The sequence below is a fragment of the Cryptotermes secundus genome, unplaced genomic scaffold (genome assembly GCF_002891405.2).
Source record: "Cryptotermes secundus unplaced genomic scaffold, Csec_1.0 scaffold1720, whole genome shotgun sequence".
NCBI classification, from domain to species: Eukaryota; Metazoa; Arthropoda; class Insecta; order Blattodea; family Kalotermitidae; genus Cryptotermes; species Cryptotermes secundus.
Genome location: NW_019739001.1, coordinates 138,544 through 150,288, shown reverse-complemented (window position 1 = coordinate 150,288; position 11,745 = coordinate 138,544). Strand labels below are relative to the sequence as shown.

The window sequence follows — 11,745 nt, the reverse complement described above, 5'->3', positions numbered from 1 at the left end:
CAATTGCAAGCAGTACTCAGTAGCATCAAGGAAAATGATTTCCACGGTGCTTCTGAAGCATGGAGAAAATGACTGGATCACTGTATACAGTCCCAAGGAGACTACTCTGAAGGAGATGGCAGTGAAATTTGAGTAAGTTAGGCCAGCATTTCTTTTTTGACCTAGTCTGGGAACTTTTCAATCAAATCTTAGCTGAGGTGCTGGCTATTCCGACTAATGCTTTCTGTGGTTTTCATTAATCCCTCCAGGCAAATTCTGAGACAGCACCTCAATCAGGCCATGAGTGCTTCCTTCCAAATCACTTCAGTTCCTCATTCGTTTACCATCCTACAATCTGACACTACAGAGTCTAACTACCGACAGTAATGTATATGAACCCACCTCAAAAATCACACAAATTGGGACACAACTCCTTCCTTCCACATTCTTTCTAATTCATTATTCACTGATCATCCTATCAAGCCCCGTGGCCTGTAGCCTGCAAGCGAACTATACTGACCGAGCTACCGCCGCTTGTCGGCGAAGTTAGTGCCAACTCTTGCGGATAGAGAGTGTCACATGGTCAACGCAACGGATCCCCATGGCCGTTAATTCCGGTTTTCTAGACCGGAGCCGCTATTTCCTTGAAATAACTCCTCAATTATCCTCACAAGGCTGAGTGGACCCCATTCCAGACCCATTACTTCTCAGAAAATCTGGTAGTGCCAGGAATTAAACCCACGATGTTTGGATCTGTAGCCAGGAACTCTGACCACTAGACCACAGAGGCAGTTGATCATCCTATCATTTGACACTATATAATCTGAGCTACCAACAGTATCTTCAAATAAATAATTAAATACACACCAACTATTAACACATACATATTGCTGCTAGGTTACAAAATCCACTGCAACATAATTCAATTACCTTGAGATTTGCACCAGGATAGAAACACACTGACGCTGATGCAAGCTAGTGTGAGAGCCTTGCAACACTAAGCAAAGACTACAAGAAGAACTCCACTTCAGATTACATGTATTTTCAGAATGCACTCTTCTGCTCATCTTCACTTATTGTGTTTGGCTAAACATGCATGAAAAGAAAGTTCAGGCAAGAATTCAGGTCTTTAAGAGAGATACTTGTTATTTTGCTTTTTCTGAAAAATTTTATAAATATAAATGTCATATTCATGTAAAAAAATGTGGTATGAAGGACCCAATATTGAACAAAAAGAATCATCATTCTAAAATGCAGCAGAAACTTCCTTGTTAAACTGGATGAGACTTATGACAGCAGTAACAATGAACAGTATGATCTACTTGCTTGAAACAACATGTAGCTCAATACGAACCCACTGAATGGAGGAATATATTGCCTCCATCTTCATGGTCAAAGAGTAAGTCAAAAAAGAAATCGCCCATAAGCAGGCATTTTTCGCCTGGCTTACTCTTCAACCCTGAAGATGGAAGTGATATGCTCCTCTGTAATGTTCATGAACTTCTATCAAACCACATGACATTAATGTCCAGAATACAGTACTCTTCTGCTGCTAAATTCATTACATATCCATGAAGTGTTTTGGAAAATAAAATGTATGGACAGAGATATGATTCATTTTATGCCTATATGCAAAGAATGACAAAAACCAATTGAGATTAGAAGATATAGTAGCACTGAAGAATAAAACTGCACCATTAGGATAACATTATAAGAATATCAACATACTTCTTGCTATATGTTTCCTGTTATTTCTTTTTCGCTAACTCCACTTAATAACTGAATCATATAACAGACTTTACCACAAATTATTAACCTTTCCCAGTGACACGGTGAATTCTTCAAATTCTGATATTTTACCAAACAAAACAAACTCTGTGGCTTTAGTCTCCAAGCGAGGTATACCAACCAAGCTACCGCTGCTTGTCAGCGAAGTCAGTGACAACTTTAGCAGATGGAGGGTGTCGTGTGGTCAGTGCAACGAATCCCCACGGCTGTTAACTTTGGTTTTCGAGACTAGATACTTTTACCAGAGAGTTAAAATATGAGTGGCAGGCCTGAGAAGCAAGAGATTTAAAATCCATACTCTCAGAAAATAAAGGGTGATCAGATGAGGTGAGCTCCTCGGTTAAACAGTTTTTTTTTTTAGGGAAAGACATCTGAGTACCAAACAGTGTTCCAAGATTATTATGAGCAAAAGTCTGTTGAGTCATACATTAATAATGAACTTTTACTATGGCCATTAACTAAAATGCTGTACAGAACACTATACACCCACGGTTTCTATACAGAGGTTAAACTCCATATGCACACGGCAACTGAACATACTTTCTGCTTTCATAGAAGGGTTCTGACAATGATAGAGAGAGAGAGAGAGACAGCAATACATTTGTGAAAGAATTTCACAATGCCAAAGAGAAACAGAGAGAAAATGGGAAGTATAAAAGAACAACCATTGTAGTCATCCCTACAATTGTGCTATTGTGTATTGCAAACCAATTTGCAATACTACACTCTACTAAAATATAGGCCCATAAAATTAATGTCATAAAATATATAAAGGGATCAGAGGAAAGAAGCGAAATATCCAACTCTGTACCCCAATCCTGATATTAAATAGCTATAAATACATTCAACCTTATAATTTTTAAAAGGTTCGTTCATTTACAAAACCCCAATTTGTGTAAAATGGTGGACCAAATCCATGAGTCATGCTGTGCATGGAGATACCATCACGGTAAGAAATGAACAATCTCATCCCTTCTCTCTCAGATCCACCTATACACCACAGTAAATGCTTTCTTATTCCTCTTCTGAAGATGTTGAAGATGTCGAGGAAGCTGGCATACTGCTAAACCAGTTTTCTCTCGCTCCATGGAGTGAAGATGCAGGCATTCCATGCAGCGGTGTAGCTCTGTGATAACAGTAAATAAGGTCAAGTCTCTATTACAAATGGTTCTAAGCTTATGTCAGTTTTCAAATTTTTAATCGGTAAGTGTTCAAATTGTGCTCTTCTGGGTTGTGAAACCATGTAGTCTGGTATGAGTATGGGGGTTGAGCCATAGAAACTGGCCCTCACACTGCGACCTTCAATGATGTATTATGCTTCCCCTTTGGATTAACCCTTTATTAATCCTACACTTCGAATGAAATGTAGGACTTTATTTGTGGGGCATCATAAAAGTCACTTGGTTCCATGAAGAATTGACCCAGGTGGCAATATCTTAGGTAAGCTATAGCCTCACAATCACATAAGATGTGTGAGGCTGATACATCTTTTCGTAGGCACCGTTCACAAGTTGGGTCATCTGTCAGCCCCGTTTTGAAAAGGTGCCCTTTTAGGTGGCAGTGTCCAGTAAGTAAGCCTACCATCCATTTTAATTGATCTCTGTTTAATTTTAACAGGTCCCTTGTTCTTTTGGCAGAGGGTCCTGATATAAATCCTTTTGCCTGTTTGAGTCCATGTAGTCTGGTAGGTGGAACCTGAAGATGCAGATAGCAAGTTCCTCCAAAGTCGCACTGAAGAAAATGTGAAAAAACTGACTGAAATCCTTGCATCAGACAGATATGTTTCTGCAAGACTCGAGGAGCTTTGAGAATACTAAAAAGTACTGTGCATCAAATTTTGAACGAGGATTTGGGCAAACGGAAGGTCTGTGTGCGGTTTACAACACACGCACTGTCAGGCAATGAAAAACATGCCAGAGTGGAACACCGCAAAGACACGCTGCAGTCTGCCCAAAGTGATACAAAATTTACAAAATCAATTGTTACTGGTGATGAGACATGATGTTTTCAATATGAGCCTCTCACAAAGTGGAAGAGTGCAGTGTGGTTGAGCCCAAAAAAGACGACACCAAAGAAAGTGTATATGCAAAAGAGTCGAGCAAAGACGATGCTAACTGTATGCCAACAGTCATACCATGTTGAAAACACTGATTTGGCGTGGTTAGTACTTGGATGGGTGACCGCTTGGGAACAACAGCACCAAGTGCTGTTGGCACTTAATTTTTAGGGCTGCACCACAGCTCAAGCGGTTAGTTGCTGGCTTCCCACTGTGGTGGCCTGGGTTCGATTCCAGGTCTGGTCAAGTGGGACTTGTGGTGGACAAAGTGGCACTGGGGCAGGTTTTCTCCGAGTACTTCGGTTTCCCCTGCCAATCTTCATTCCACTAACTGCTCCACAATCACCTTCACCTATCAGTACAATAGGCCAGAAGTGGCCGCAGTGCAAGGGACTTAGTTCCACCCCACTAGCAATAAGAATGCTGAATTTCTGCCAGAAGGCCAAACTGTGAATTCTCATTATTACCTTGGAGTCCTCAATCGTTTGTAGGTGAGAATTCTTCGAATTTGACCTGAATATCGAGAGCAAGGTTCCTGGTCGCTCCTCCATGACAATTCCCCACCCCACAAATCAAAGATTGTGCGTGATTTTTTGGTCAGAAAAGGGATCACAGTCCTTGATCATCATCTGTATTTGCCAGATTTGGCTCCAGCAGATTTCTGGTTGTTCTCAAAAGTTAAGTTGGCGATGAAAGGAGACTGTCACGACACCATCCAGGATATCCAAAGGGAATCTACCACAGTTTTAAATGTGATTCCACGAAAGGAGTACAGTGACTATTTTCAAAAACTTTTCAATCAGTTCCAGTTATGTAGTGATTCAGGAGACTATTTTGAAAAAAAAAGAGTGAAATTTTGAAAATAATTCACGTCTTGTATTTTCAATGAACACATTCCTAACAGAACCTGGACACACTGTGTATACACATGGGGGGGGGAAACAGAACAGAAACCATTTCTGACACTAACCTTAAACGTCGTGTATGGATAGGCAGTGTGAGGGATGTGCGATAATATCCCTGGTCTTCGGTGTCATAGTCCTGAGGCCGCCGATGGAGTGTCATAGTTTCTTGCGGTGAGGTAATGTTAGGTTCTTCATCCAAGTAATACCTTGATCCATGGGTACTTTTACAGTTCTCACACTCACTGCGATAATCATCATTGTCATCAGGTGGAAGAGGTGGGGGTAGACACTGATAGGAGCAACTACATGCAGCACTGTCAACTGAACTCCTATTCAGATTGTTCAACCTGTGATTATTAAGTCTTGTGGTTTCATTGTCCTCGGACACAGCACCTTCTAAGACGGATGCAGAATGCAAGGATGGGACAGTAATATTTGTGGGAACTTCCAGTGCTGGAATATTCACAGTTGTGATGCAAGACATACTCTCGCCAGGGACGGCAATTATGCTGGGATTGAAACATTCAACAGGAGATAAAGAGGAAGGAGGACCAATAAGAACGTCTTCATAGAATGCGTCTGAGCGTATTGCAGCAACAGCCCCTTCTTCCTCAGTCGTCAGCGGGAGAGGAGAAGGTAACTCCATTATCCGCAAGGAACATCTGGATTCAGCTGGTGGCAGAGATGCTACAACATCAGCCGATCGGGATCTGGAAGGTTCTAATGTCTCCAATAAATGCTGTTCCCTTCCCACAGTGGAAACTGTGGGTTCAATCCTGAAACTGCCACTAGTAGCCAGGTTGATGGGTATGGTCCTATGCCCTGTACCAGAATTCATTAAGGTACTACTACTCCCTCCACCTGGGTGGAGGGCATTATTTGAAGATGCTACTGCAGCTGCTAATGCTGCTTCTGCTCTTGCTGCCGCCACAGCTTCTTCGTAAGGTGGGGGTGCTTCACCACGGGGAAAGTAATTTCCTGGAGGCTTCCACAGAGGATAGTGTGCTGGAGGCTCTTCGTAATGGAACTCTATGTGACGGTCCTGGCTCCCAGCACCCAAATAACCCATGCTTCCAGGCAAATATGCCAGGCTTCCGGCTATGTAACCAATGCTTCCCAAACTGCGCTCATCTTCACTCAGCTGCCGATTTTGACGACCTACAACGTTATGTCACAATCATTTGAAAAGGCATACAATTTTCCAATAATCATATATCACATACAGAAAACAATCTCTCTCATACAGCATTCCCTGAAAATTCAATACCTTCAATTGTTCCCAATATTTTTTATTGCTGTTGTTCACATCAGACACAGCAAAAGTTCACACTGAACACTATACAGAGACACTTTAATACACTTCACATCTCCTACAACCACTCCCCTCAGGTTCATTCCAAATACAGCGTCCCACCTTTGGCTTACAATCGCAACAAATTTCGTTCCTCGAGATGGAAGACTGAGATGTAGATGTGGGTACAATATTAAAATCAATATAAGAGAAACTAATATTTCTACACATCCTGTAAGTTGCCATGAATGTTAACTGATGCCAAAATGCAGTCATTACACAAAATTATTAGATTAGTCTGTAGTCCAAATGAGTGATGATGCTTTTGTAAAACAGCACCATCTTCTGCATAAAAGCAGATCTTCCACCTCAGGCTGAGAACAAGATGAGAACCCCAAGTTTCAAGAAATGGTTCTGATCAGTACAATACTCAAGAAGTGTGTTGCTATGTGATGCAATGTCATTTCTGCTAAAAACAGCACTTTATTCCAAATGTCATGCTATACATATCCAACACTAAAATTACCTCTGATCTTCCGTTGTCTGAGACGATGAATCAGAAAAATAAAGAGAAAAAGTGATAAAATTATGGTCACAGCAGTGGCTATAAATCTCAGACTTATGTCAGTCCCTCCTTCAGGTCCATGTCCATCAGATGAAGTTTTGGTCAAGGTATCATCTAGGCAAATAAATTCGCAACAAGAGTTTCCCACACGGAATGACTTGCAGTCCTATATGAAAAGGACAAGACATGATTTCAGAAACATTAAACATAAGGTATGATTTATGTATCTGATTTCCTCACCATATCCTGATATTAATGTTAGGGAAGATAAAAAAACTCCGTGGCCTATAGTCCGCAAGCAAACTATATCGACCGAGCGAATGCTGCTTGTCGTCAAAATGAGTGCCAACTTCTGCAGATAAAGGGTGTCGTGTGGTCAGCACAACGGATCCCCACGGCCTTTGATCTCGGTTTCCTAGACCGGATCTGCGATTTCCTTGAAATAGCTCCTCAATTATCCTCACGAGGCTGAGTGGACCCTGTTCCAGACCCACTACTCCTCAGAAAATCTGGTAGCACCGGGAATCGAACCCGGACCTCTGGATCTGTAGCAAAAACTCTGATCACTAGACCACAGAGGCAGTTTGGGGAAAATATGCATAAATAATTTAAAAACACAAACAATCCACAAGCATGATTTTATTTTTCTATACAACTTTTAATCAAAACATTTTTCCCCTCAAATAAATATCTTGTGAGCCAAGTTCAGTGGTCACACAAAAATGCATTTAGGTCTTTATGTAAAGTGTCCATTACTTTTGTCACAATTTTAACCACAGCTTGAATGTGCTGAGAATTTTAGTAAAACCATAATATCATGTTTGATGAAAATCCATTCAGTGGTTCTAAAGTTGTTTCATATGTACAAGTGGGTAATGGAAGAACAGAGTGAACTCAATAGGTGTTCCACAGCATCGGAAATGCACTCAAACAAAGGCACACTCATAAAGCCATGAACTGGATAATACATATATACATAATGATGAGAAGTAAATTGTATCTATTTACTGGCAACCATGGATCAGAATTTCAAACAGGCAATTCTACAGTCTTTAGACTTAAGTAAATGGTATACGCCTTATGACTGACAGGCCATGAAAGTATATGGGTAATGCAAAAGTAAAGCTCAATTTTTCTCTTAATCTCAGCATGAGATGGAGGTAAATGAAGAACTTAATCATTACAGTCTTCTGTATGTGATGCCGTGTAGTCTGGTACACCTCCCAGAAGACTGCAATCTTAACATTCACCACTGTAAGAACATCAAACCTTATGGTCAGCTTTATGATCTGGCTATGGAAGAAGACAGTTAACTCTAAAAAAGTAATAACATGGGTCTGCGGTAGCATAGTGGGTTGAGGGGTTATGCTACAAGCTGGAAGGTCGCAGGTTCAAGTCCCGATGAGGTCACTGAATTTTTTTCAATTGACCTAATCCTTCCAGCCACACTATGGCCCTGGGGTTCACTCGGCCTCTAACCAAAATGAGCACAAGGAATTAATTTTTATTCCCACCCACTCTTATCCACATTTAAATTAAAAATTATTTTGAAATTATTATCATCGTTGGCAAAAGGACCCTTTTTGAGCCATAGCCATCCTTAGAAGATTCTGCCAGATTTGTACTATCTGTTTTTCACTTCTTTGGATTTTGCAATAATTTTTTTACAGAGCAAGGTCATCAGCCTTGTGTCCAACCCCCAACATGGAGGCCCAGGTCTCTGTATTTATATCCCCCACTGACAGGGTGACCCAGTCATAATACCCCAGACACAGGGTTTGCATTTCATCAAAATCATAGGCCTACGGTGGAGGTTATTCTAACCCGCCTTCACATGGGACTTGTAATTACTTTTGTCTATAAAAGTATTTCTTTGAAACAAAATGTTGCTTGCCCAGAAATATTTTGGCACACTCCTTGTGGTACGCATGCTAACAGCCCAGTTGATGATAGGACAGTAAATTCCTGTCCAGCATTGAAATAAGTCCAGGAAGTGAGATCAAAATTCAGTTACAACTACAATTTCCTTTATTTGCAGGTATTCATATTACAGTGTTTTCATCATTTACACAGCTAGTGCCGAGGTCAAGAAAATGTGGCTCTATATATTCACTCTCCCATATGCCTTCGTGGCATAGTGCACAGGGACAATCTTACCTTATTACATGGGAAAATGAGGATTTCCTGTTTTTTGTCACTGAAATGGGGCTGCAGGGTATGTATCATATACCATATTTGTTTAAATTCTGTCTGCAAGTAAGTGGAAAGTAGGCCACGCCACAGCTCAAGAGGTTAGTCACTGGCTTCCCACCGCGGCAGCCCAAGTTCGATCCTGGGTCTTGTCAAGTAGGATTTATGGTGGACAAAGTGGTGCTGGAGCAGGTTTTCTCCGAGTACTTCGGTTTCCCCTGCCAATCTTCATTCCACCAATCGCTCCACAATCACCCTCACATATCACCTGGGGTGATACAATAGGCCAGAAGTGGCCACAGTACAATGGACTTAGTCCCGCCCCCTAGCAATAAAAAAAAGTGGAAACTATAATAACAGTGTTAAATGAATGGAGTTTTAATAGCCAGATTTATCTCAGCACTTTATAATAAACAAATCAAGGTAACACATATGGAATAAAACATGATTTATAATTCTTTCAATACCAGATGTAACATTACCACACAACAATATCCGCCCAACTAGAACTTCTGCAAAGAATGCCTAATGTCTACTTTGTTCAAAATGAAAAATCAGGCAAGGCTAATGAGAACTATAAATTAGCAATAATACAGTTTAGTAACTGAGTTCTATGCATGCAGATTACTGCCTTCTGCTGCATCAATTTTCAAGACAGTAGCTGTTCCTCCAAAACACTGCTAAATACTTGCCGTATTAAAAGTGCCATATCATAGAAGTTATCTTCATAGTAACTGCCATAAACATCTCACATCTCACAGGTTCTATACATTTTCATTAGTATAGATTTGGACTATGTTTATCAGATGTATGTATTCAAAAGATATTGAAATAAAAACTGTATATTTTTCAAAGGTCTACTCCACATTAATATGTGCATTAAGTGGTAACAGTGTATTGCCATCTAATAAATTTATGACAGTCATGCTAGTATTACTGGCGGTAGGAAAATATAAAAATTGGGCAGACTCTAGCAGTAAGATATTCATGCCAGGTGTAAAGAAAATCTCTACATAAAAAAATTATAACCAGGACAGATACAGTACCAATTCAGCACTAGTAACCTCAAATCATATACTCACTTGTGGTGGAGAACACAACACAGCTTTGCACCACTTTGGACTACCACTCTCGCATACACATAACGTGCACGTATCTGGACCAGGAACATAATGCATACCCTGTGCAATTTTTCGGCCATGGAGATCTGTACACTCCACAGACACACCACCAGCATCTACAATAAAGAGAGGTGAAAATCTGGGTCTTGCTGAAATATTTTACTTTTGGTATTTTAGTCTACAGACGGGCTACACTGTGCAAAACAAACAAGGCCCAAATTTGGCCTACATCTCATCATGAGCATGTAAAGTCTACCAGTTAGTACCTGTAAAACTCAACGAGTATGAAACACCCAGTAATATCAGCCTGGTGTGCATCTTTATATTCTGTTTTCCTTCATTGTCATAGAATTTCGTTGTCACAAACTAAAAACCAACTTTTGGCTCGACATCGCACTCGACGAACACATTACTTCAACTGACACCGGAAGTCACAGTTGAAAATGATCGATTAGTAAACAGGGCCTCTTTCAATAATTCCTGTGGCTGGGGTACTAACGATAAACATCAGTACGGTGTCCCTGGACGTGCGTTTTCTATGATCTGGTCTGGCATGCGAAATCTAGCACTAATACGTTACTACGACAAATAACAGCAGCGCAGAAGGACATCATGCCAACTTTTCCCATTACGTAATATTTTTATTAGTAGATCCAGGGAAAGCTTCCAAATATTAATTTTGAAGTGTGAGATACAGTACTGTGTTTCTCGGATTGACTTAAGAGATTTAGAATACGTCCGACTTCTTTGCATGGGAATTTTGTAATAAGGATAGAGAGAGAATACTGAATATCAGAGAGTATCTTTCGAACGTGGCGCGAAATCAAAAATGAAAGGTAAGTGTGTACCATCGTGCAGAATAAAAATATTTTAGACTCTGTGAATTTTTAAGTACAATTAAAGCCTAATAATATAATGGATTTTAAGTATTTTGCACAAGAACTTTAAAATTTATACTCTTCATCGAATAAGTCCGTGGGAGCCGCCAAGTTTTCTTCCAATGATGGTTGGAGGGAGCCAGAGAATTCGCTAACTTACGTTTAGGTTATTTAAGCTCTACAGTATTCAGGACAGACAACTAACTAACTTCATGGAACTGAGTCCTTCTTGAGAAGCCGCCAGTTTTGCAGCTACTCAAGAACTTCTCAACATTTTATGGAACCCAAATGTTCATTGCCGTGGTCACAAGAGCCCTCCAGTGGTCCCTATCCTCAGCCAGATCAATCCAGTCCACACCACCCCATCCTATCTCTCTAAGATCCACTTTAATATTACCCACCCACTTACATCTTGGTTTTCCTAGTGGTTACTTTCCTTCTGGCCTTCCCACCAATATCCTATATGCATTCTTCTTCTCCCCCCTTCATGATACATGCTCTGCCCATCTCATCCTCCAGAACTTGGTCATTCTAATTATACTTGGAGAAGAGTACAAGTTACGACGTTTCTCTTTATGCAGTTTCCTCCAACCTCCTGTCACTTCATCTCTCTTCAGTCCAAATGTTCCCCTCGGCACCCTGTTCTCAAACTCTGTATATTCGTAAACAGCTTAAACATAACTTTGTAAGCAAATTTTTCTGCCCCCAGGAAATATATTGGCGATGCTCTTGCTTATACTGTTAGCATTTTGAGCCATATTTAGTGACTGGCATATGTGTTACATCTGTGGGAACACTCTGTTAACAAGTTAAAATTATCTTATGCTGACAGTGTTGTGGACACTATATATGAAAACTTGCACTAATTTATCTTTACACCAAATAGACCCTCATTACCACATCCAATACACAGCCAATCACCTGCCAGTGTGTACCATAAATTTCATCTATAGGCAAATTCCTCATTTTTAC

The 11,745-nt window shown here is 40.4% G+C and overlaps 1 protein-coding gene across 1 annotated transcript; it reads right to left on the bottom strand.

The window, feature by feature from the left end:
* Positions 1-1,986: 1,986 nt before the first annotated feature.
* LOC111871574 lies at positions 1,987-10,330 on the bottom strand. Its single transcript, XM_023864775.2, has 5 exons — positions 10,162-10,330; positions 9,857-10,011; positions 6,546-6,750; positions 4,794-5,886; positions 1,987-2,893 (listed from the first exon to the last, which is right to left on the bottom strand). Exons 1-5 carry the CDS (start codon positions 10,211-10,213, stop codon positions 2,782-2,784), a joined length of 1,617 nt encoding a protein of 538 aa, XP_023720543.1. The 5' UTR covers positions 10,214-10,330; the 3' UTR covers positions 1,987-2,781.
* Positions 10,331-11,745: the final 1,415 nt, after the last annotated feature.

Excerpts from the sequence above, each read along its gene's own strand:
- LOC111871574 (XM_023864775.2), bottom strand. The coding sequence starts at position 10,213 with ATGCACACCAGGCTGATATTACTGGGTGTTTCATACTCGTTGAGTTTT. Across the intron at positions 10,012-10,161 it reads ATACTCGTTGAGTTTTACAG|ATGCTGGTGGTGTGTCTGTG; the intron begins GTACTAACTGGT and ends TCTTTATTGTAG. Across the intron at positions 6,751-9,856 it reads TGTTGTGTTCTCCACCACAA|GACTGCAAGTCATTCCGTGT; the intron begins GTGAGTATATGA and ends CTTTTCATATAG.